General features: G+C 49.0%; 2 protein-coding genes across 8 annotated transcripts in view; one reads left to right on the forward strand and one right to left on the reverse strand.

The window, feature by feature from the left end:
- The window catches only part of P2RX4 (purinergic receptor P2X 4), a 20029-nt gene extending 16019 nt beyond the window's left edge, over positions 1 to 4010 (forward strand). For 2 of the 3 annotated variants that reach the window (XM_023516854.1, XM_023516855.1), the window contains exons 9-11: positions 208 to 493; positions 804 to 899; positions 2297 to 4010. In XM_023516854.1, coding sequence (XP_023372622.1) covers positions 208 to 493; positions 804 to 899; positions 2297 to 2323 — 409 coding nt within the window. In that variant the 3' untranslated portion in view covers positions 2324 to 4010. The remainder of the gene's footprint in view (positions 1 to 207; positions 494 to 803; positions 900 to 2296) is intronic. The other variant, XM_003795999.3, reaches the window with a different exon arrangement.
- A 1121-nt stretch (positions 4011 to 5131) lies between these two features.
- Positions 5132 to 19404, reverse strand: part of CAMKK2 (calcium/calmodulin dependent protein kinase kinase 2) — a 53896-nt gene continuing 39623 nt past the window's right edge. Inside the window, exons 12-17 of one of the 5 annotated variants that reach the window (XM_012809029.2) lie at positions 18225 to 18298; positions 18041 to 18128; positions 16878 to 17006; positions 12080 to 12180; positions 11507 to 11549; positions 5132 to 8258 (exon numbers count right to left, since the gene is read on the reverse strand). In XM_012809029.2, the coding sequence (XP_012664483.1) occupies positions 8088 to 8258; positions 11507 to 11549; positions 12080 to 12180; positions 16878 to 17006; positions 18041 to 18128; positions 18225 to 18298 (606 nt within the window). In that variant the 3' untranslated portion in view covers positions 5132 to 8087. Of the gene's footprint in view, positions 8259 to 8625; positions 8714 to 11506; positions 11550 to 12079; positions 12181 to 16877; positions 17007 to 18040; positions 18129 to 18224; positions 18299 to 19404 lie in introns of all 5 variants that reach the window. The other 4 variants (XR_002774857.1, XM_012809030.2, XM_003796000.3 and 1 more) reach the window with 4 other exon arrangements.

Genomic DNA, 19404 nt, shown 5'->3' on the forward strand with positions numbered 1-19404 from the left:
TCAAAAAAAAAAAAAAGAGGGGACAGTGATGCTGAAGAGAGAGGTTTCTCTAGGGCCCTCCACCCCATGGGGTCACATTAGCCTGTAGAGAGGCACAGAGGTGCTCTGTGAGCAAACTATTAGCCATCACCATCTCTACGAGGGACATCTTCTCCCAGGACCCAGGATCCTATACCATATCCGTCTAATTGATCCTCTTCTCCCCAGGTTTGCCAAGTATTACAGTGACATCGCTGGCAAGGAGCACCGTACGCTCATCAAGGCATATGGCATCCGCTTCGACATCATTGTGTTTGGAAAAGTAGCTCACTGCTGGCCCTCCCACCCCCCACCCTCCCGCTACCAACCCTTGTTCATATCCCACAGGGACAAGGGGCCTCTCCCTACACCTATAGCAACTTATTTTCTTTTACTCCTGTCTTCACAGGCTGGGAAATTTGACATCATCCCTACTATGATCAACATTGGCTCTGGCTTGGCACTCCTGGGGGTGGTGAGTGGTTTAGGCCCTTCCCTTCACCCTGCTAGGCTGGGGCATCCTCAGCAGCAATCAGCATAGTGAGGGAAGACCTTGGTTGGCATCCTGCACCTGAGACTTACATTTATACTTGACCCTCTAGGCTGCTTTCTCTTGACTCCATTCCCTCTGCCACTTTCCCTTCCTAAGACTCAGCCCCTTGAGGAGATGGCAGTGCCTTTCCTTTCCAGTAGAAGGTTCCAGGCTATGTGGGAAGTGGGGACACATGGATTAATGGGGCTAAAAGCATCCCAGCTCATTCTTTCTTGCTCTGTTATAAATTCAGGCAACAGTGCTGTGTGATGTCATAGTCCTCTATTGCATGAAGAAAAGATACTACTATCGGGAGAAGAAATATAAATATGTGGAAGATTATGAGCAGGTAAGTCCCTCCTGTTCTTCTCCCTTATTTGTCTCTTGTCCCAGTGGAGAAAGAACCGTGGGCCCTGGTCCCATCTTGGGAGGTCCTTCTGCAAGGTTGTATTATTTTGACAGATCATCCACCCAGCCATTTACACCACCCTTAGCCTCTGCTCTGGGTCTGGACCACCCATACTAGTATTTACTTCATACTTTACTTTTTTTTTGAGTCTCACTATGTCACCCTCAGTAGAGTGCTGAGGCGTCAATCTCACAGCAACCTCAAACTCTTGGGCTTAAGCGATTCTCTTGCCTCAGCCTCCCGAGTACCTGGGACTACAGGCGCCCACCACAACACCTGGCCATTTTTTTGTTGTTGTTGTTGCAGTTGTCATTGTTGATTTTTAACTGTCCCAGGCCGGGTTCAAACCAGTCTCCATGTATGTGGCCAGAGTCCTACCCACTGAGCTACAGGCGCTGCCCTACTTCATACTTTTCTTCAGACGGATGGACTCACACTTTAAAACCTAGCCTTGTGGGGGTAGCACCTGTGGCTCAAAGGAGTGGGGCACCAGCCCCATATACCAGAGGTGGTGGGTTCAAACCTGGTCCTGGCCAAAAACTGCAAAAATAAAAACCTAGCCTCGTTGTCAGACATGGTGGCTTATGCCTATAATCCTAGCACTCTGGATGGCCAAGATGGGTGGATTTCTGGAGGTCAAGAATTTGAGACCAGCCTGAGCAAAAGTGAGACCCCATCTCATAAAAACTAGCCAGGTGTTGTGGCAGGCGCCTGTAGTCCCACTACTTTGGAGGCTGAGACAAGAGGATCACTTGAGTCTAGGAGTTTGTGGTTGCTGTGAGCTATGACACCATAGCACTCTATGGAGGACAACATAGATTCTGTCTCAAAAAAAACACTGGCTCGGTGCCTGTGGCTCAAGTGGCTAAGGTACCAGCAACATACACCTGAGGTGGTGGGTTCAAATAAAGCCCGGGCCTGCCAAACAATGATGGCTGCAACCAAAAAAAATAGCCAGGCGTTGTGGCGGGCACCCGTGGTCCCAGCTACTTGGGAGGAGGCAGGAGACTCACTTGAGCCCAGGAGTTGGAGGTTGCTGTGAGCTGTGATGCCACGGTACTCTACCCAGGGAGACAGCTTGAGGCTCTGTCTCAAAAAAAAAAAAAAACACTAAAAACCTAGCCTTGTTTCAATTAATGGCATCTCAAGTTAGTAATGGTAATGGGTATTATAACAAAATTTATGTTTGTATACTACTAAAATTCACCTTGCATAAGGGAAGGGTTGGCTACCATGCCTAGGACCTACTTGAGTACTGTCTAAAAGCCCTCAGGGAAAACACCAGGCTGGCCTGGAAGCAGTGCGTGCTGGACTGACCTGCTCCTTGTTCTTTGCAGGGTCTCGGTAGTGAGGTGGACCAGTGATGCCTACCCCACACCTGGGCTCCCCAGGCCCGACTGAAGCACAATGAGGAGGGAGAAATGGCTGTTGTATCACCCCAGAGAAGATTCTGAACTCTAATTCATTCTCTACAAGTCCTCAGGGTTGCCTAGCAGTTCCTGTGGTTTGTGTTTAAGATTTGTTTTTGCCCACTTGGTGCAGTAGGTTACCAGTTCTTGGCTGAGTCACAGGGTGAGTGCTGGCCAAGGGGCAATGACACTACTGTAGCTTCCAGGGCTGGCTCTCCTCAGAAGCTCCTGGCTGCAGCTCCCTTCAAGACAGGCCCAGTCCTCCGAGCCATGGCAACTCTGCTCAAGCACTTTATGAGGAAGGGAAGGCCACGTGGTTGTGATCACAAGACTTTTAGCACACTTGGGCTGCCATCCCTTTTGCCCCCAACCAGGGGCTTTGTCCTTGAAATCATAAGGCAGAGTTAGGTGATTGAGGACCAAGCTTTAAAACATGATTTTCTTCATCCCTGCCTGTTTCATCTCATAGCATGTGCTAGAACTTTCCTTCCTATCCTTTTACTGTAACAAGTAAATCCATTTCTTGTCCAGCTCGCTGTGGTCTGAAAAGGTCCCTCAAACAATGTGTTTCTGGAGCTTATGCATTTTGACCCCACTACTTTTTTTTTTGGTGTCACAGCTCATTGCAACCTCCAACTCCTGGGCTTAGGCAATTCTCTTGCCTCAGCCTCCCCAGTAGCTGGGACTACAGGCACCCGCCACAACACCCAGCTATTTTTTTTTTGTTGCAGTTTGGCCGCGGTTGGGTTTAAACACACCACTGTTGGTACATGGGGCTGGTGCTCCACTCACTGAGCCATAGGCGCCACCCTCACCCCACTACTTTTAAAAGCCTAAGAATTTTGATCTTTATTAGGTCAGGTTCCTACAGAGTCTATGTGATTTTCTTTTCTCTAGCCACATCTTACCTGTACTTGCATTTTGACATAAAATTACAGGACTGTAGTTTTAGGTAACATGGAAGTGGCTTGTCCTCTCCCCCATTTGCTTCCCAGTCTCCAACCAAAAGCAGCTCCACCTACACCTGCCTCCCCACAGGTCTGAAATGTTCAGGAAGCTATTTCCAGCTATGACTTCACACTGACCTAGTTCTGTACCAGGAGTTCAGAATCCACCTAAAGGAAGCAGTTTGCCCCTCCCCTTTGCTATAAATTCACCTCTAGGATGAGGAGAATAATTATAAGTGCTCTGGTGCTGCTGGGTAAATGACCAAACTGGGCTCTCCTTGCTTTTGGGAAGCAAACCCCTCCCAAGCAGCCCTGGTTCATGCTGTCCTTGAAAAATATGCTCGCTTGAGCACATAGATCAAATGGAGATAGAATTTTAGGCATGGTGATATGGTCTGAATGTGTACCCTGCAAAAACACAAGTTGGAAACTTATTCCCCAATGCAGGAATATTGGGAGGTGGGGTCATTGGAGGTGATTGGGTCCTGAGGGCTCTGCCCTCCTGAGTGGGAGCCATGCCCCTCTATAAAAGGGTATGATGGAGGGAGTTCATTCTCTTTTTGCCACCACATGAGGACACAGCATTCCTCTCCAAAGGATGCAGCACCAAGACACCCTCTTGGAAGCAGAGAGCAGCCCTCACTAGATACCCAACCTGCTGGCACCTTGATCTTGAACTTCCCAGCCTCCAGAACTGTGAGAAATAAATTTGTATTCTTTTTAAGTTACTCAGTCTTGGGCGTTTTGTTATAGCAGCAAAAAATGGACTAATCCAAATGGTTTATTATCTTGCAGGCTAAGGAGTCAGAATTACTGGCTCTTCTGGAGTGGGAGATACTTTGGCCTCCTCTTTCCTAAAATGGAATGCAAAGGCCAGTTGGGGTAAGGGTGGGGAATACTACTTACTTTACTCACCAGAATCACCTTGTGTGCAGCTGTGCCCCACTCTGATCCTTCACCCTCACATCCTGGATGGGCTTCCAGAAGTCTCTGGTACCCTACACCTCTGCACAGTGATAACTGAGCACACTTCCTTTCACTTTCATCAGATTCTCTATAGGATTTTCCAACAGGAATGCCCTGTTCTTGACTCTTCAAGGCCAGGATTTAATTCTGTATTTCTCCCACAATGGATCAGAAATTTTTCAGACTTCATCTTATGCCCCCTGATAATAGAAAAATGAGGTTCAAACCCAGAAAAGCAATGCCCTGGGCTAGATTCACATTTGTACTGCAGGGAGCCCTAAGCCTCTGTCTGATCTGGAAAAGGCTTGGTTCTAAAACAAGTCTCCAGATGCCATGAAAACCAGCCACCATCAAGACTCTGAAGTTCAAGGGTTTTGCTGACAAATTCAAGCCCTTGAACAACTGCCTTAACTTTTCTGAGCCTCATCTGACAGGTGATGATCCACAAAATAGGGTTAATACTTCATGGGGTGAAGCATCATGAAGCATGCTTGGCCCACGGGATATACTCAGTGTGGCTGGAACTGCTCTGGAGCTGCTCCCCTGTCTGGCCTCCACCAAAGTGTAGCAGTCACCTGCCTGCCACAGCAGTGCTCAAGTCACCTGGGGAACAGGTTTAAACCAGGCCCTAGCATCTGCATTTCTAACCCACTCCCAGGTGACACTGACATTGCTGGTCTGAGAACCACACTGCATATCAAGGTTACTAGGACATGCTATAAATTAGGGCTTTGCTGAATACATAGCCTTGAATTGGGCGTTTAACCTCACAGAATACAAACATAAGGACAGACAACATAAATCAACCACCACCAGCCAAAACAAAACAAAACAAAACAGGCCCAGGTTTGCACCATTTTGCTGTTTATTTCAAGTTTACAGAGAAGCTTAAACGTGTGGAAAATCACCAAAGGCTTATTTTTCTCTTAAGTTCATGTACTTTTTAGTGATAAATACACAGTATTTAACTTTGTACACCTGATAAAAGGAAAATGCATAGTAGAAAGGATCAGGAATGGAACAGAAGCATCGGGCATTAAATAAATCACAGAATAGAAAAGTGAGCAGTCCCATGAAACTCAGCCCGTAAAGCTGGAGAGATGGGAGCCAATGACCTTGAAACCTTCCCTAGCACCTTGGAAGCAAGTGGAAGTCATGATTCTTCCACTCAGCAACGTGAAGCTCCCCTCTGGAAGATGAATGGGAGTGACAGGCCATGCCTGTACCTACCTATTCAGGGATTCTCCTCTTTGCCCCAGGAGGGCTCTGAGGACAAGAGCCCTGCCTCATGGGAAAGGCAAGGCCAGTGAAAAGAGGCCTCTGGAGCCCCAAGTGCCAACAAGGGGCTTGATAAGGCTTTCTGGGGGCCACTGGCAACCTGTGGGATGGCCAGGAAATGGGAGAGGGCAGAGGAAACAGAAGGTGGATGGAGGATTTGTGCTTCCTTTGAGGCCACAGGTGTAGGCTGCAGGTTGCTTACACCAAATTGGTCCCACAGATGAGGCAGCAGTGGAAGGAATTCTGGGCATCCTTTCGGCCCACCTGGAAGAGCTGCTCACAACAGCTTCTCCCCTTTCCTGACGGAGTTGGTTTTTGAATAATCAATGTTTGTGCTCCAAGAGAGTGGTAGCTCTAATGCTTTGTGTTTAAAACAGCCTTCTTGGCTTATCCTTTCCATGCTTTCTTTGGTGTTTGTTTTTTTAAAAAAAGTTATCAATGTGGGCCTCCCTCAACCACCACCCCCAACAGCTGGATGCTGCCTGATCGCTGGCATGATCCACATAAGAAATCTTACGTGGAAAGTTCTGTGATGGGGAGAAATGGCATTGCCCGATGCGGCTGTGTAAACAAGAGACGCTCTACAGAAGCCCTGTGTGCTGTTGCCCCCACTGGGTGAGCCACTTGGCCAGGCTGGAGCCCACAGACAGGCTAGGCCTGAGACTAGGGACCCACTGGCTTTAACCACTGCAAGGTGCTTATTGCAAACTAATCAAGCCCCATCTGCTACCAGAAGGGGTGGAACTATTGAGTCATTGCCCCATAAATTTAAAGGAAGTGGGCAAAAGGAAGAACTAGGTTACAAAGGGAAAGCAAGCAGGCAAGACAATCTTCACTAGGCCGGGTGTCCTTTGCTCCTTGAAACCAGCATTCCCTAATTCTGAACGTTTTATATGATAGCAAGAAAAGTCTAGCTAAACTACCATCAAGAGCTTAAGAAAATTTATGGAAGCCAAGAATACTAGGGCTTGTGAACAGGCTAGCTGGGGGGGAAGGGGCACAAGGCCTCGCTCTGTCTCTGGGAGGAGTCCTCACATCAGGGCTGATCAGATGGAAACTACAGGAAAGGAAGAGTGTTCTGAGCCCAGTTACTGTATTTTACCCAAACCAGACTCCACATAGTACTGGGAAACAGAGCTCTGACTTTCCAAGGGCAAAGTCCTTTCAGTTTTCCTCCCCCTTAAACTTCACATTCACCTACACATGTGGGAAAGAGTCCCACTCAAACTTCAACCAAATGTCAAACATTAGTTGGAAGTCAAAAAGATAAACCCTATCTGGAATCTGGCTACAAAGCAGAACTTCTTGTGCCAAGCCCTGGTTTCCTCGAACCCAGAGGAGTGCTCTGGGTTTCTACTATATTCTCTAAAAGGGTACCCCAGTGTTACAGCATGGATCCTAAATTAGCTTTGACAGTAAAGAATCATTTGTATCTCAGTCAAGTCAAATCATTTTCCACATGGCCCTCCAGAAACTCGGTATTTCACTGACTACGACAATCAATTAGTATTTAAAATGAAAACGAAACCTTAGCAAGTCTCTAGAAGACACAGGCCCTATACAAGCTAAGCTGCTAGCATATACAGGCATAGGTTTCACTGGCTTTAACTGATCACATGCCTGAAGCCATGAAGTAGATTCTGGAAGCTCTAAGTAATTTCTGAACTGCTGTACTCTAGAGTTCAGTCTAGTTAGAGAAATGTTTAATCTTAAGCCATGTAATGTACATGGAAATGTAGAATTTCACCCAGAAGTTCTTGTAATTTAACAGAGATATTCACTAGAGCTCAGTTGACTATTTCAGAAACCTGCCTTGAACAACCCTCATAAAGAAATATGTTCAGTCTTTCAGAAGAAACTTCCCCCACCACGGATGCTGAAAAATCTCCTTCCAGGAGCACTTATACTTTAAGCCCTTTCTATTTTCCTGACTACAATTGTACCCACAAAAAATTAAAAAGTCCTTCTTACAAATAAGTTGCCTTGAAGTTCCCTGCAGCAACTGAGAGCTAGTGCTGCTCTGACTCCTTGAGTCCAAGGTTCTAAAAGGTGCCACAGTTTGGGGATTGCACACAGAGTCCCACCTACCCTTTTACTTCCTCTCAAATGCAGCAATAAACTTCCAAGCCTCAGACTCCTGGAGTTTTCTGCTTATTTTTCCATGATTTTCAAACCCCATGCACACTCATCTGATATCTCTGACATGGTTCTGAAATCACAATGAAGGATTTTTGGCATAAAAACATTTTAAAAAGCAATTGTCCCAAAATACATGTAGATTTGAGTCTACAACTCCTCACACCCACCTGTTCAGCTAGCCAGCAGCCAAGGTTGACGCCACGGAGTTAAGTCCCTCCCCCACTTTTGGTCCCCTTTAAAACAACAAAGGAAAAAACAAATAACCAGAGATGACGATCAAGGCTCTACACACGTGCTCGGTTTCCGTAGGACATGCTGCTATGGAAACACGGGCTGCAGCAGCCCCGCAGAGGTGACTAGGTGCATGCGAGGTCCAGCGATCCAGGCAGCTACTCGGGCTCCATCGCCTCCTCAGGCGGCAGAGGACGCATGCGTGCAGGGCAGCCGGGGTCCAGGGCCCCCCAACTCTCCACACAGGGACCGCCCTTCACAACGGCACTTCCTCCTCCCCCGCGGGGGGCGGGTCGGGGGCCCCTGGGCTGTCTTCGCTGCCTTGCTTCCTGCTCACCAAACAGAAAAGCAGTGGTAAGGCTCAGAGCTAGCTTCTCCCACACCTGGGCCCCTCTGCCTGGAGTGCCATCTTGTACCACCTGGATTGTGGTCTACTTAACCTGGTCTTTGCAATCATCTCCCCCCATTTTCTTGCTCACATAAATTTTTCAAATGAGACTGTGCAACCATCCTCTCTGTAAATGCAAGACCAGCATCATTTACCAAAAATAATGAGCTATAAAATGGATGCAAAATGTCCTATGGAGCTCCTAAAACCATCGCACAGATCACAAGCCCTATGTAGACAGGTATCTCAAACCTCCCCCCACTTCTATCTTCCTGGAAACTTCTTGCGGGGCAGATTGTGACATTCACCCTTGGGAGCAGTGGGCAGGGCCTCCCCAGGCCGGCCTCGCACACACGGAGTCTTCAGGAGAGGGCTGTTGACAGCTGTTCCAAACTCCTATACCCAGGCCCAGAGGGAAATGAGAGAAAGTAAGTCCTTGGGTCCCTCATGGGCCCTAGCTGGAGCTGCCCATGTGACAGCGACAGTGTGGATGGTGTAATGTGGTGTAATGTGATGGGGATCCCCTAAGGAGGGACTCATCTCCCTGTCACCATCACACAGATTTCCCCTTTTAAGGGAATCCACAGGACATGTCATTGTCTATCCTTCCCCAGCAACAATCTGATCTGTGTTCCCTGTAGGGAACTATCCTTATACAAAGGAGGAGAAAGTGTGACCTCAATACTTCCTAGAAAGAAAACCTTCTTTGTTTGAAATGGCTTTTTATGTTTCTGACAAAGAATGGCAAGTAAAGGCCCTGGGGAAGAAGGGAGCTGTAACTAGATGTCAACTTCTGCTGTCACAGCTGCCTGCTGGTAGCGGTATGAGCTCCCACCACCCAAGTGTCCCACCTAGTCCTTAGTGCTGAGGGGCAGTAATCCCTAGGTGTTAACTGGGACTATAGGTGAGACTAAAGGGGCAGTAAAGCCCTTTGGGCCAGTCTCTGGCTACTGAAGTCTTGAAATTTTGATCTTATTGAAAACCAAGGAACAGCAGACATGCTTACAAACTGGAGGCAGCCCCAGGCTGGCAGACCCTAATATGGAGGCTAAGAAGAGAAAGTGGGGGCCCAGCGGGGCCCAGCACACTGGTGGCTTAACGCTTATAATCCCAGCATTCTGGGAGGCTAAGGTGAGCTCACCAGTTTGAGACCAGCCTGAGCTAGAGCAAGACCCCATCTCTAAAACAGCTGGGCATTGTGGCAGGTGCCTACAGTCTCAGCTACTCGTGAGGCTTGTGATTCAAAAGCGCTTGAACCTAAGAGTTTGAGGTTGCTTTGAGCTATGACACCACAGCACTCTACCCAGGGTGACAAAGTAAAACTGCATCAAAAAAAAAAAAAAAAAGAGAGAGAGAGAGAAAGCGGCAGTGGGCTCCTACTCCCTGTCATCCTGTGAGGGCCCCAGGTGGAGCCATGGGTTACCTGGCTGCACAGATATCTGGGAACCAAGTGGGAACTGCAATAGCCTCCTGAGGCTACTGAAGATTAGCTGATTACTAACTGCCATTTTCCCTGTTCTACTCAGGAGGGCAAGGTTTCTCCGGAAAGTATAGGTGATTTCCAAACAAGTGTTCCTCTTAGACTACCATATAACCCCTGACCCCTATGGTAGAGATGGCCAACAAATTTCATTTCATAAGCCAACTCCTAACACTGGTACACAAACGTTCATAAGCAGCAGTATTCATTCATGACAGCAAAAAAGTGGAAACAATATCCATCAACAGATGAATGGATAAACAAAGTGTGGTCTATCCATATAACGGAGTATTATTCAGCCATAAAAAGGAATGAAGCACAGATACATGCTGCAGCATGGATGAACCTCCAAAACATAGTGCTGAGTGAAAGAAGCCAGTCACAAAAGGCCACATATTGTATGATTCCCTTTATATGAAATGTCCAGAAATAAGCAAATCCATAGAAAACTGAAAGTAGATTAGTGGGTTGGTAATCACTGGGGCTGAGGGAGCTGGGGGTGGGCATAGCTAAGGGTACAGGGTTTCTTCTTGGGTAGATAAAATATTCTAAAGTTGACTGTGGTGATAGCTGCACAACTCTGTGAATACACTAAGAACCACAGAATTATACACTTTGTGAATTGTGTGGTATGTGAATTATACCTCAATAAAGCCATTTTTAAGAAATAGAAGGCTGAGTGTGGTGGCTCACCCCTATAATCCCAGCACTTTGGGATGCTGGGGCAGGAGGATCGCTTGAGGCCAGAGGTTCAAGACCAGCCTGGGCAACATAGATTCTATCTCTACTAAAAATTAAAAAAATTAGACGGGTATGGTAGCATACACTTATAGTCCCAGCTACTAGGGAGGTTGAGGCAGGAGTACTGTTAGAGCCCAGGAGTTGGAGGCTGCAGTGAACTATGATCATACCATTGTATTCCAGCCAGGCTACAGAGAAAGACCTTATCTCAAAAATAATAAAATAATATAAAATAAGAAATAGAATGGATCTCTGAAGCTCCCAGCTGAAAGTATGGCAGCCACATCAAGTTCAGTGGGAAGGACATAGGTCACCACCCACCATGGGCATTTTGGCAAGAGGGTGCCAAGTAAGATTTCCCAGTCTTACAGGGATAAAAGTCCTCATCTGCCCTGGGAGGCTCTGGTAACCTGGCCTGGATGTGTTTGGAAAGAGGGCCTCTGACCAGAAGGAAGAAGGTCTGGCTCCTACTCTGGTCAGGGGACTCACATCACCTTATAACATGCTGGAAGGGGATGTGTTTTCTAGATCTTAACCTATCAGAAAAGGAAGAGCAGAGGCTGGAGACCCTCTCATGAAAAGACGGAGTGTAGCATGCCTAATCTATGCTCTGACCATGCAGACTCAGAGTGGGGCAGCTGTGGGCCTGTGACAGAGCTTCGATGCCACTGATGTGCACTGAGTCTATGTGGGTACCACGCTGGGCCCTCAGACCTGGGGGACCCCGCAGGCATTCCAGGTGGAGCGCCATGCACCTGCAGCCCCAGCCCACATGCACGACCCACCATCGGGTCCAAGCCCCTCACTGCCCCTCATTCTAATCTTGGGTCCAGAGGCTGGTGGGGAGCCTGGGCACAGCAGCCCGGGCTAGAAGGGACATCCGTCTGGGTGAAGATGTCCCCGTGCTCTGCAGTTGCCCCCACCCCCAGGCCCCAGCAGAGGCTATAGCACAGGCAGGCAGGCGTTACCTTGGGCTCAGACAGGGGCTCACACTCCCTGGTTGGTTTTTTGCTGGAATTGCCAGAAGAGGGGGGAAAGGGAAGTGAGAAAGGACACTTGGGATCCACAAGATGCCTGTCCCCCACTTTAGAGACATTCTGATCCCAAACACCAGCCTCACAGAACCAATGCCAGGGTGGTTTTGACGAGATAAGTGTATACCTCTCTGCATGGATACACAGGGTCAGAGCAAGACCACACTGCCTCCTTATCACCGGGGCCTCCAATCCCACCATCAAGCACTCACCATTCTGGGCCACAGAAGTGCTTTCTTTCTGATTGACAGCAGCCCCCCACTAAAATACAATTTCCCATGAGAAAGGTAAAACTTCAGTGTGGATTAGCTGCCAGCAGGACTATGTGTGCTGAACCCAGGTGACCAAAGCTGGCTAGTTGCTCATTTCCCTGGTGCCTGGTGGTTCTCATCTGAGCCTTCCAGAAGGTACCACTTAAGGAAGTGGCCATGCAGAGTGGTCTGGGCAGGGCTGCCCCAAGCTCAGCCTCCAGCCCCCACCCTGGGAGGAAGGCAGGGGGGCACTCACGTGAGCAGGTTTCCAGGCGCTGACAGCGAGCGCTCCTCCCGCCGGCTGCCTTCAAATGGGTTCCCGAAAGAGCGCTTGCGGATCATGGTCTTCACCAGGATCTGACAGGGAGAGAAGAGGTGGTGGGTGACTGCCTGGCTGCTCAAGGGAGATTCCAGAGAACACCCTCCTGCTTCCTTCTCCCCAGCCCCTGCCAGCTCTCAGGGCTTGTGGCCAACCGTGGGCCTCTGAAGGAGGCAGTTTGGGCAGTGTCCTTCCTACCTGAGAAATACCTGCCAGAGCCAGCCCTGAGTCAGACTTGCTCTAAAACACCCCATGGCTCCCTGCTGCCAACAAGATAAAGTCCACACTCTTTGGTGTGACACTGAAGGCCTGGTGATAATCGAGTCCTGGTCTAGCCCACCCCTGCAGGGCCCTGCACTCCAGGAGAGCAGGCCTGCACTGTCCCTTGGACATACTTGGTACCATTTCATTTTCAAGGCCAGGCCTTCATTTTCTGTAACAGGCCATCTGTGGCCATCCCAACAATAAACTCTTGCTTCCCAGGCATTAATTCTGGGAGTTGGGGGCTGCCCTTTTTTTAAAAAATAAATTTATAATTCACATACCATAAATTTGCCATTTGAAAGTATACAAGTCAATGGCTTTTAGTATATTCCCATCACCATCGATTCCACATTTACATTGCCCCCAAAAGAAACCCCATACCTGTTAGCAGTCTCTCCTCCTTTCCCCAGGCCCTGGCAACCACTAATCTTTGTCTGCAAGGATTTGCCTATTCTGGACATGTCCTACAAATGCAATCACACAAATGGGTCCTTTTATGTCTGGCTCCTTTCACTCAGCATCATTTTCAAGGTTCACCCACATTGTAGCACGAATCAGTGCTTCACTCCTTTCCACAGACCTTGGTGTGGACAGATCAGGTATTGCTCATCCACTCATCTGCTGATGAACATTCAGATTGTTTCCACTTTTTGACTGTTGTGAATAGTGATGCTATGAACATTCAAGTACCAATTTTTGTGTGAGCATGTTTTCCACACAAAATGCTTTCGTTTCTCTTGGGTACAGACTAGGAGTGGAATTTCTGGATCACATGGTAATTCTATTTTCTACAGTGGCTGCACCATTTTATATCCCCACCAGCAGCATAAGAGGGTACCAGATTCTCAGGGGAAAACATTTTAGTGGAGGATGAAAACCACCCCAGGGCAACTGAGGATGGCTCCTTTACAGGCTGGTGTGGCATGAGGAAGAAAAGCTCAGAATCCAGAGGCCCTTCTAAACCTGAGAGACACTGGCAGCTGGCCTTCTCCACAGCCAGGAGTGGAAACTCACTGGCACCCCTTGCCTCGCCTGCTCTGACACAGGCTGGGTCCGCAACATGGCTAGGAAACAGCCCAGCCCTGAGAGGAGAGGCTCCTGGGAGAAAAGGTGCCATTCCGGCACTGCAGCCCTGCTCAGCTTCTCTTCCCAGACTCCCTTGTCTTCCACCTCCCTCCCACCCCTTCTGAAACCCAGATCTGATTCCCTCACTCAGAATCCTTCACCCAAAGGAGTTTGGAATTATCCTGATGCTGGCCCTGGAAAATTCTGGAGCAAGGAAGTGAACGAGTCACCCCTGGTGTTGCTTTGACTGCTGCATCATATCAAGGGAATGGCCTCCAGACCCCACAGGGGTCACCAAGGAGTCAAATCTGGGCCTCATCTCATACCCAGCCAAACCACAGTGCCCTTTCAAGATGTTTCAGGTACTAAGCTAATTTTTTTTTTCTTTTAGGGTTTGTTGCTAACAAGAAAAATAAGTGTTTAAGAAATATTGATTTACCAAAAGATGAGAACATCCAAATGTCCATGAACTGAAGAAATAAACACAATGTGGTGTCTCCATACAGTGGAATTTTACTCATAAAAAGGAGTGAAGCGCTGACACATGTCACAACTTGGATGAACCTTGAAAATATGATGCTAAGTGAAAGAAGCAAATACACAGGGATGGGAAGTAGATTAGGGGTAGTCAGAGGAGGGAGTGATTGATGAACAGAAGTTTTCTCTTGAGGTGGTAACACTGTTTCATAGCTTTTAAAAGATAGGGTCTCCCTCTGTTACCCTGGCTAGAAGTGCAGTGGCATCATCATAGCTCAGTGTTACCTCAAATTTCTGGGCTCAAGCAATCCTCCTGTCTCAGCTTCCCAAGTAGCTGTGACTACAGGTGTACAAATGCCCAGCTTGTTTTTTCATTTTTATTTTTTAGAGACAGGATATTGCTATGTTGCCCAGGCTGGTCTCAAACTCCTAGCTTCAAGCCATCCTCCCACCTTGGCATCCCAAAATGCTGGGATTACAGGCGTGAAAATGTTGCATAACTGAAGTGATAATTGTACAACATTGTGAATGTCCTAAATGCCTCCCAACGGTTTGCTTTAAAGTGGTTAATTTTATGTTATGTGAATTCTACCTCAATTTTATTTCTTAGCTTTCAAGAGAGTCTCATTTTGTCACCCTCAGTAGAGTGCTATGGTGTCATAGTTCACATCAACCTCAAACTCTTAGGCACAAGCAATCCTCTTGCCTCAGCCTCCTGAATAGCTGGGACTATAGGCACCCACCACAACACCCAGCTATTTTTTAGAGATGGGGTCTTGCTCTTGCTGAAGGCTGGTCTTGAACTCCTAAGCTCTGGAGATCCACCTGCGTCAGACTCTCAAAGCACTAGGATTACTAGCATGAGCCACCACACCCGGCCCTCTACCTCAATTTTAAAAAAAGAAAAAGAAAACCACAGACTTAGAGAATGAAGCCCACACCTCTGGTGAGGCTCTCTCAGTCATTAGGAAACATCAGTCCCTTTCCTCTAGGCCTGGGCAGGTGTCCTCACCTTGGTGATTCACCCTGCCCCAACCCCCTTGTCAAACCAGCCAGGCCCTCAGGCTCTCTGGATCCCTGCTTTTGCCAAACCAGCAGGAGCTCTTCTTTAGCAGACCCCTGTTCCCTCCATCCTGATCTCTTAATTGCACAGGGTGACTTGTTCCTTCTGGGTCCATCTTTCTCATGAGGTCAGGAGCCCCCTGAGAGCTGGTACTGGACCTCACTCATCTTTGCGTCCCATGCCTGGCATGCACTGAGTGCTTGTTGAATGATGAAGACACAGAAGGGACCTGGACTTCATAATCCAGTTCCAAGGTGAAATGGGTTCCTAGTGCCTGTCTGCCCTCCCTGCCCTAGCTGCTCCAATCCAAACACCGCAGGAACTTCTCTCGGCTCATAGGGTCAAGATTAGGTTTCTACTACATCCTTCCTCCACCTTCCTTGCCCTGCTATCTGAAAGCTTCTTTTAGGCCCAGTTCTCTCTTGCTGGGAATGTGTTCGCTGTTCACCCCTCTACCCTCTCTCAGTCAGGGTAATGCCCTGCCATCCTCTTGGTGTGTATCCACATCTTCCAGGAAGCCTTTCCCAACTCACTACCTGGTCACTCACTGTCCCTCCATTAAGGGCATGACTTACAGCCCCTCTGTGGCACAGAATTTCTATTTGTTGGTGTTTTGACCAGCATCTACCTCTCAAGGATGACAGGGGCCATGAGGGCCTTGTCCCTCCCCTTACAGTACATCCACCCTTTGCTCCCAACCAGCTGAGAAACCAACCACTCTGTGATCAAGAAGTGTTTCTAGGATGATGAATGCCTACTATAGACCTCCAGGGTCACGTTCTCCCAAGAACCTGCAGCTGAGACCTGGGGAGCAAAGGGAAGGGGACTGATTCAGAACTAGAACATTCCAAGTCTGGAATAGAATAACTCATGATGGGTACAGAGTTTGATTCCAGCTGTCTCCCCCTCTAAGGGTACAGGATAAGGGTGCTGTGGGTAGAGGTGGATGAGTATACCAGAGAAGGTGTGTGTAGGCCCCAAGTAGAGGAGGATGGGAGAAGGAGGTGGATGAATGCCCTGGCCCTGGGACTGCAGGTTTGGAAAGCAGAGAGAGGAAGTGTGGGGAGGCAGAAGGGAGAAGTGCAAAGCTGGAAAAGGGGGAGCCAGCAGCTAGGCTCCCAAAGGGGTTGTCCCTCAGGGCTGGACACTGTGTCTTTGCATACAATCATGGGTCCCAACCAGAGTCCAATGCCTGCCTGCTGGGGCCAGGACTACCCACACGAAATCAGGGCTGTCCAGGTAGCCACAGTGGGACAGCCAGAGGGTCTCTGTCCCCAGAACTGCTGCTTAGACCTCAGATGCCCTCCAGGACAGCAAATGGGTGATTCCTGGAGTCTCTAAAGTTAGGCCTGAGGACTCTACAGTTTGGCTCCATCTTCCTGGGTCAGGATCCAAATTCAAGGCCATTAAAGGGGGCCCAGTGGCTCCAAAGCAAAATGTCACCCTTAGGAGTTGGGCAGAACTTTCTGAGGTATATGTGTGGGGACCTCTGCCCCAGCCCTGGTAGTTGCCCACACAGCAGATGTAAGATGGGTGAAGCTGTCCACCCTAGAGACAGCTGGGCCAGCCAGGTGGGGGCCCTGTTAGGGACCTTGGCTCCAGGTCCTACCACTGGCTCCTGCCTGGTCCTTCCCCTGGTTCTTCTCCCCTGACATGCTCTGAAAGCAGGAATTCTAGGGCACTCCCACCCCATGGTAACATGGGACCCAGCTCGGAATATAGCAGGCCACCTGGCCTGGGGTATAACCACAGCCCAGAGACCAGTGGCTATGGGTTAGGGGTGGTCCCCGCCTATGTCCAGCTCTGTCCCGCCAGGCCCTAAGGCTCCTGGGTCCCTGCTTTTAGTCAGCGGTCCGTCCGCCTTACCACGGTTGCCAGGCTGGGAATGTGTTTGACTGAGTTCTCGACCTCCTCTTCGGTCACCTCGACCAGGGTGCAGTTCTCGTCCTCCGATGGCAACGGCTCCGCCCCGTGCCTCGTGACCCAGGGGTGCAGCTTCAACGAATGACAGGAGGGATGAGGGGCGGGCACAGCGGGCCCCCGGAAGGCCTTGCCAGCGAGCGGAGCCAGGGGGGCATGCAGGAAGGGGAGGTGAAGGCCTATGCTCAGGCATGCAAGAGAGCTGGCGAGCCAGGCAGAGGGCAGGGGTGGGTGAGAGGGGAGGAGATGTGGAAAAGATGGAGTCAGAGAATGGGAGGAGCTATGAGGCTGAGATGTATGTGAAACCAATTCTCCATCTGGCCTCAGGTCTTGCCAGAAGTGACTGGGATTTGGCATCTGCCTGCCTGGCCACCTGGAGAGCACTCATCAAGCCTCAGGAACTCTCCCAGACACCCAGAAGTCTCAGCTCTGAGCAGGTGGCCATCTCCCCATTTCACAGAAGGGAAACAGAGGACTGGGGAGCCACAGTGAGACCAGCTAGAAGGATATCATCAGGAGAGGACCCATACAGGGGTCTGCCCTCACTCCCTACCCCTGGGGTTCATGCCCTAATGTGTGACTTTTCAGGCAGCTCCCTCTTACGATATCTTCAAATGCCAGTGAGCTAGGTCCCCAGGAGATCTCAGGGAAAATGTCTGGATTCGTAAAAGGGTAGATGGATACGTATGGTAATAGGATAGAATTGAGCTGGCTCATGTTAGATTGCTCGATAACTTCCTCCCACCCTCACTGCAATTTCTCAAAGGGACTGGCCCTTTGAAAAAGTCCTGAGGTCTGGCTATAGAGCATGGAGCACTCGGGAACCCTAGATCAGCCCACATCAACCCATGCCAGTTGGAGCGAATGCAGATCACAGATCCTACTCCGACAATCAGTGACCACGATGCCCAAATCCTCCTCCCCGTACCTCACCAGCCCCCAGCAACCCAGAGGCCCCACATCACAAGAAAGCAGCAATGCCAAGGAGAGTGTGGCACTATGGACATGGGGGTGGGGCCTGGCCGAGGCAGGGTGGAGCCAAACACTTCCCAGCACAGAACATAGGCCGAGTTGAGGGGCCCCAAGGAGCCAGCAGCAGCCCCCAGTACCTTGATTTCTGGCACCAGGATCCTTGACTCAGGGTTCTTGTCCAACATACGAGTAATCAGGTCCTTTAAGTCCTCAGTTATGTCCGGCCTGGGGGTGGGAAACACATCAGGAATGGAGACAGATATGCAGGACTGCCAAGAACTTGGAGAGGGAGATCAGGCACAACAGAATGGTGATACTCACTGGTCTGGAAATTCCAGTGCCTGACTCTTGATTTTACTATGCAAACACATGATGCGCTCATCCATGAATGGGCACTGGGGGGAAGAGAGGCCAGGGACAGGTGACGGTCAATGGCTGCTACATCTGCCCTTCAAGAGCCACCTGTGCTGCACCACTCCACAGCTACAGCAGACATCAACAGCGGCGGCCCAGTCCAGGAATGGAGCAGTGTCCCACCTCAAGTTCTAGAAGAACAAGCAATTCCTTCCCAACCATACTGTAGCCCTCCTCTGCAGCTGTACCTCAGCTTACCTTTTCTTCACCTATTTCTTACCTACTGTTCATCTGCTCTCCCCCATCACTCAGGTGCATGATTACAGCTCCCCTTCCCAGGGAGCCACCATCTAAAACAGACCCTCACCCTCGCCACTGCCATGTTACTTCCCCAATGGCTCGTGTCCCTGACATTATTTTTAACTCCTCCACTGGAACCTTGGCTCCAAGAAGGTAGGAGGCTTTGTCTGTCTTGCTCCCTGCAGACTCCCCAGTGTTTAGAAACATTTCTGGCACTAAGTCAGAGCTCAATAAATACCTGCTGAATTAATGAATACTTGAATTATTTCTCAATCCCCTCACAAAGCCATGAAATATACTGAGTATTGTGCCCATCTTACAGAAGTGAAAAACACAAGTTTAGAGAAGTGGCACATCCCAGGAAGTGCAAAGTGGGATTTAAGTCAGGACTAGGCTGCTTCCAAAGCCCATTCTTTGTACCAGCACCTGGGTGACAAACAATGCTCTCACCCAGCAGAAGGCCTGACCCAGGAGGAGTTCGGTTATATGTGCTGGAAAAAAGAATCTTTATGTGGGGTGCTGAAAGGGTTGGGAAAGGTGACAGAAAGTTATCATGCCCACTCCTGTCCAAGCAAAATTATTTCATTAAAAGTAGTGACTTGAGACACAAGTTGGGCTTGCACACGTGGATCCATTTGACAGAGCTCATTATGAATGAGACATTTACACTGCATTACAGAGGATGCCAAAAAAAGTATACACATTTTTCAAAAGGAAAAAAACTATATTAAAATCATAATAATATACACCAATAACAAAAGATGAATGAATACAAGTCATCTTGAGTATCTCTTGTTAGTGCAGAAGTCAAATGTGACTTGAGTGTTACAATTTTTTTTTTTTTTTG

Source organism: Otolemur garnettii, unplaced genomic scaffold (assembly GCF_000181295.1).
Source record: "Otolemur garnettii isolate 467f Iridium unplaced genomic scaffold, OtoGar3 scaffold00099, whole genome shotgun sequence".
Lineage (NCBI taxonomy): Eukaryota > Metazoa > Chordata > Mammalia > Primates > Galagidae > Otolemur > Otolemur garnettii.